Genomic DNA, 2,459 nt, shown 5'->3' with positions numbered 1-2,459 from the left:
AGCTGTCTGGGAAAGACCTTTGAGCGCATGGTTAATACCCGCTTAGTATATTTCCTAGAAAAGAACCATCATATACCTGAGTTCCAAAGTGGGTTTCGAAAAGGAAGGTCTACTACTATAACCTTATTGCTTTAGAGTCACGAATTCGTAACGCCTTTGTCCGACGTAACCATTTTGTCTCTATCTTCTTTGATATTGAGAAGGCTTACGATCGGACATGGCGATACGGAATTCTTAAGACACTCTACGATATGGGACTTCGTGGTAATTTACCCATCTTCCTGAAGAACTTTCTGAGGAAACGGTATTTTTGGGTAAAATTCGGTTCTACGTTTTCAGACCTCTTCATTCAGGCCGAAGGCGTTCCTCAAGGCAGTGTTTTAAGTGTCATACTTTTTATTACTCATGTTTCACTCATTTTGAACATACTACCACCTCATGTATTTGGCTCACTTTATGTTGACGATCTAAATGTTTCATGTTCTGGCTCTGATATGCGCGTTATTGAGCGTCAACTTCAGCTGGCCGTCAATAAGATTTCAAACTGGTGTGAACAAAATGGTCACACACTCACCACAAAAAGCTCTTGCATACATTTTTGTCGATTGCGCAGATTACACAATGATCCCGTTATTTCCATTCATAACGTTAATATACCTATTGTGTCGGAGACGAAATATTTAGGCTTAATTTTTGAAAGCAAACTCACTTTCCTGCCCCATATTCGTTATCTTAGAAAACGTTGTGAAAAAACTTTAAATGTCCTACGTGTTCTCTCAAATACTTTCTGGGGTGCGGATCGCATCGCTCTAATCAGAATCTACAAAGCGTTGATATTATCACGCATTGATTATGCTTGCGCAGTCTATGGCACTGCAACTGCGTCAAATTTGAAGCTGTTAGATACAGTCCATCATACTGCAATGCGAATCTGTAGCGGCGCATTTCGAACGTCCCCGGTCGAAAGTTTATATAGTATATGTAATTTATCATCTCTCTATTTTCGACGTATGCAGCTCTGTCTTACATTTTACTTTCGTGTTATGTCATCTAAATCTCATCCTCTTCGACATGAGGTTATTCCACGAAGCTTACGACGATTATATGATGCACGACCCTCATACACACCTCCTTTTAATGCTCGTATGCATACAGTCATTCAGACATTCAATTTTTGCGAATCACCATCTCAATCAACGGATCACTTTCTTAACAAACCTTGGATTATTCCGTCATATCACTTTTATTCTCCATTTGCTTCATACAGAAAATCCAGTATATCTCCTAGCGTGTATATTCAGCTATTCATGTCTCATCGTCATGAGTATTCTCAGTATGTTTCTGTTTATACGGATGGGTCAAAATCTCCAGGGCATGTCGGATGTGGAATCATTATAGCTGATCGAACATACAGTTATATCATACCTGCCATATGTTCTGTATTTACTGCTGAAGCTGTGGCCATTCTCATAGCTCTACGACTTATCTCATCACTAACCGCACGAAAGTTTTGCATTTACTCTGACAGCCTAAGTGTTTTACGTCAGCTGAATAATCATGTAAACAACGAAGCTCACCCTATTTTATGTATCATTAAACATCTGTTAGCTAGTCTTCACAAAAGTGGTTTTAAGATTTTATTTTGTTGGATTCCCAGCCATGTTGGTATTTCAGGTAATGACATGGCTGACTCTGCTGCCCGATCTGCTACGACTCCATTAACACTATCAGTCCCCATTTCTGACATGAAGAATTATATACGACAGTTTACTGTGTCTTTGTGGCAGCAACACTGGGATTTACAAATTGAAAACAAACTGCACACAATTAAATCCAAGCTAGAGCCTTGGCCTGTGTTGCAATTGCGCGGAGCAGATGTCAAGCTCACCCGTCTACGTATAGGACATACTCGGCTGACTCATCTTCACTTGCTGTTCGGAGAACCGCCTCCTCGATGCGATACTTGTAACGTTTCACTTTCAATTCATCATGTTTTAATCGATGATGTTGGTGTTTTAACCAACAACGCCTTACCTTTTTTGGAAACACGATTTTATATATAAAAGACTTGTTAGATAAAAATCACCATCCTAACATCTTTGCATTCTTACGCGCTATTAGAATTTTAAGTTGTATATAATTGTTTTATACCATTTAGTGTTTTAGTAAATTTACCATGCAGTTTTATTGATTTTAATGTATGTAAATTTGCAACATTGTTTTAGAATTTTCACTATCTTATCTGATTTTATACGTGTGCTTTACTTATCCTTTTAATCTGCTTTTAAAACCGTGTGTTTGGTGTAGTATGTCCTTTTTCGGGACCGTGTGCCACTAAACCCCACATTCAATTCAATTCAATTCGGGGCAAGCCAAAGCGCTGTCATTTTGAGTGTTTGGAAAGGTTATACCAGCGTCGGTCCTTGTAGGTAGAAGGTTCATTGGAATCGTTTCAGATG

The 2,459-nt window shown here is 38.8% G+C and overlaps 1 protein-coding gene across 1 annotated transcript; it reads left to right on the top strand.

Annotated features, from left to right (window-relative positions):
* The first annotated feature begins 251 nt into the window (after positions 1-251).
* LOC147801800 (uncharacterized) lies at positions 252-2,063 on the top strand. The gene has a single exon (XM_087154492.1). It carries the CDS (start codon positions 252-254, stop codon positions 2,061-2,063), a length of 1,812 nt encoding a protein of 603 aa, XP_087010618.1.
* Positions 2,064-2,459: the final 396 nt, after the last annotated feature.

The sequence above is a fragment of the Parasteatoda tepidariorum genome, chromosome 11 (genome assembly GCF_982258835.1).
Source record: "Parasteatoda tepidariorum strain Cologne lab strain chromosome 11, Ptep-v5.0, whole genome shotgun sequence".
NCBI lineage: Eukaryota > Metazoa > Arthropoda > Arachnida > Araneae > Theridiidae > Parasteatoda > Parasteatoda tepidariorum.
The sequence above is the reverse complement of the archived record's forward strand: the minus strand, read 5'-3'. Positions and strand labels throughout refer to the sequence as shown.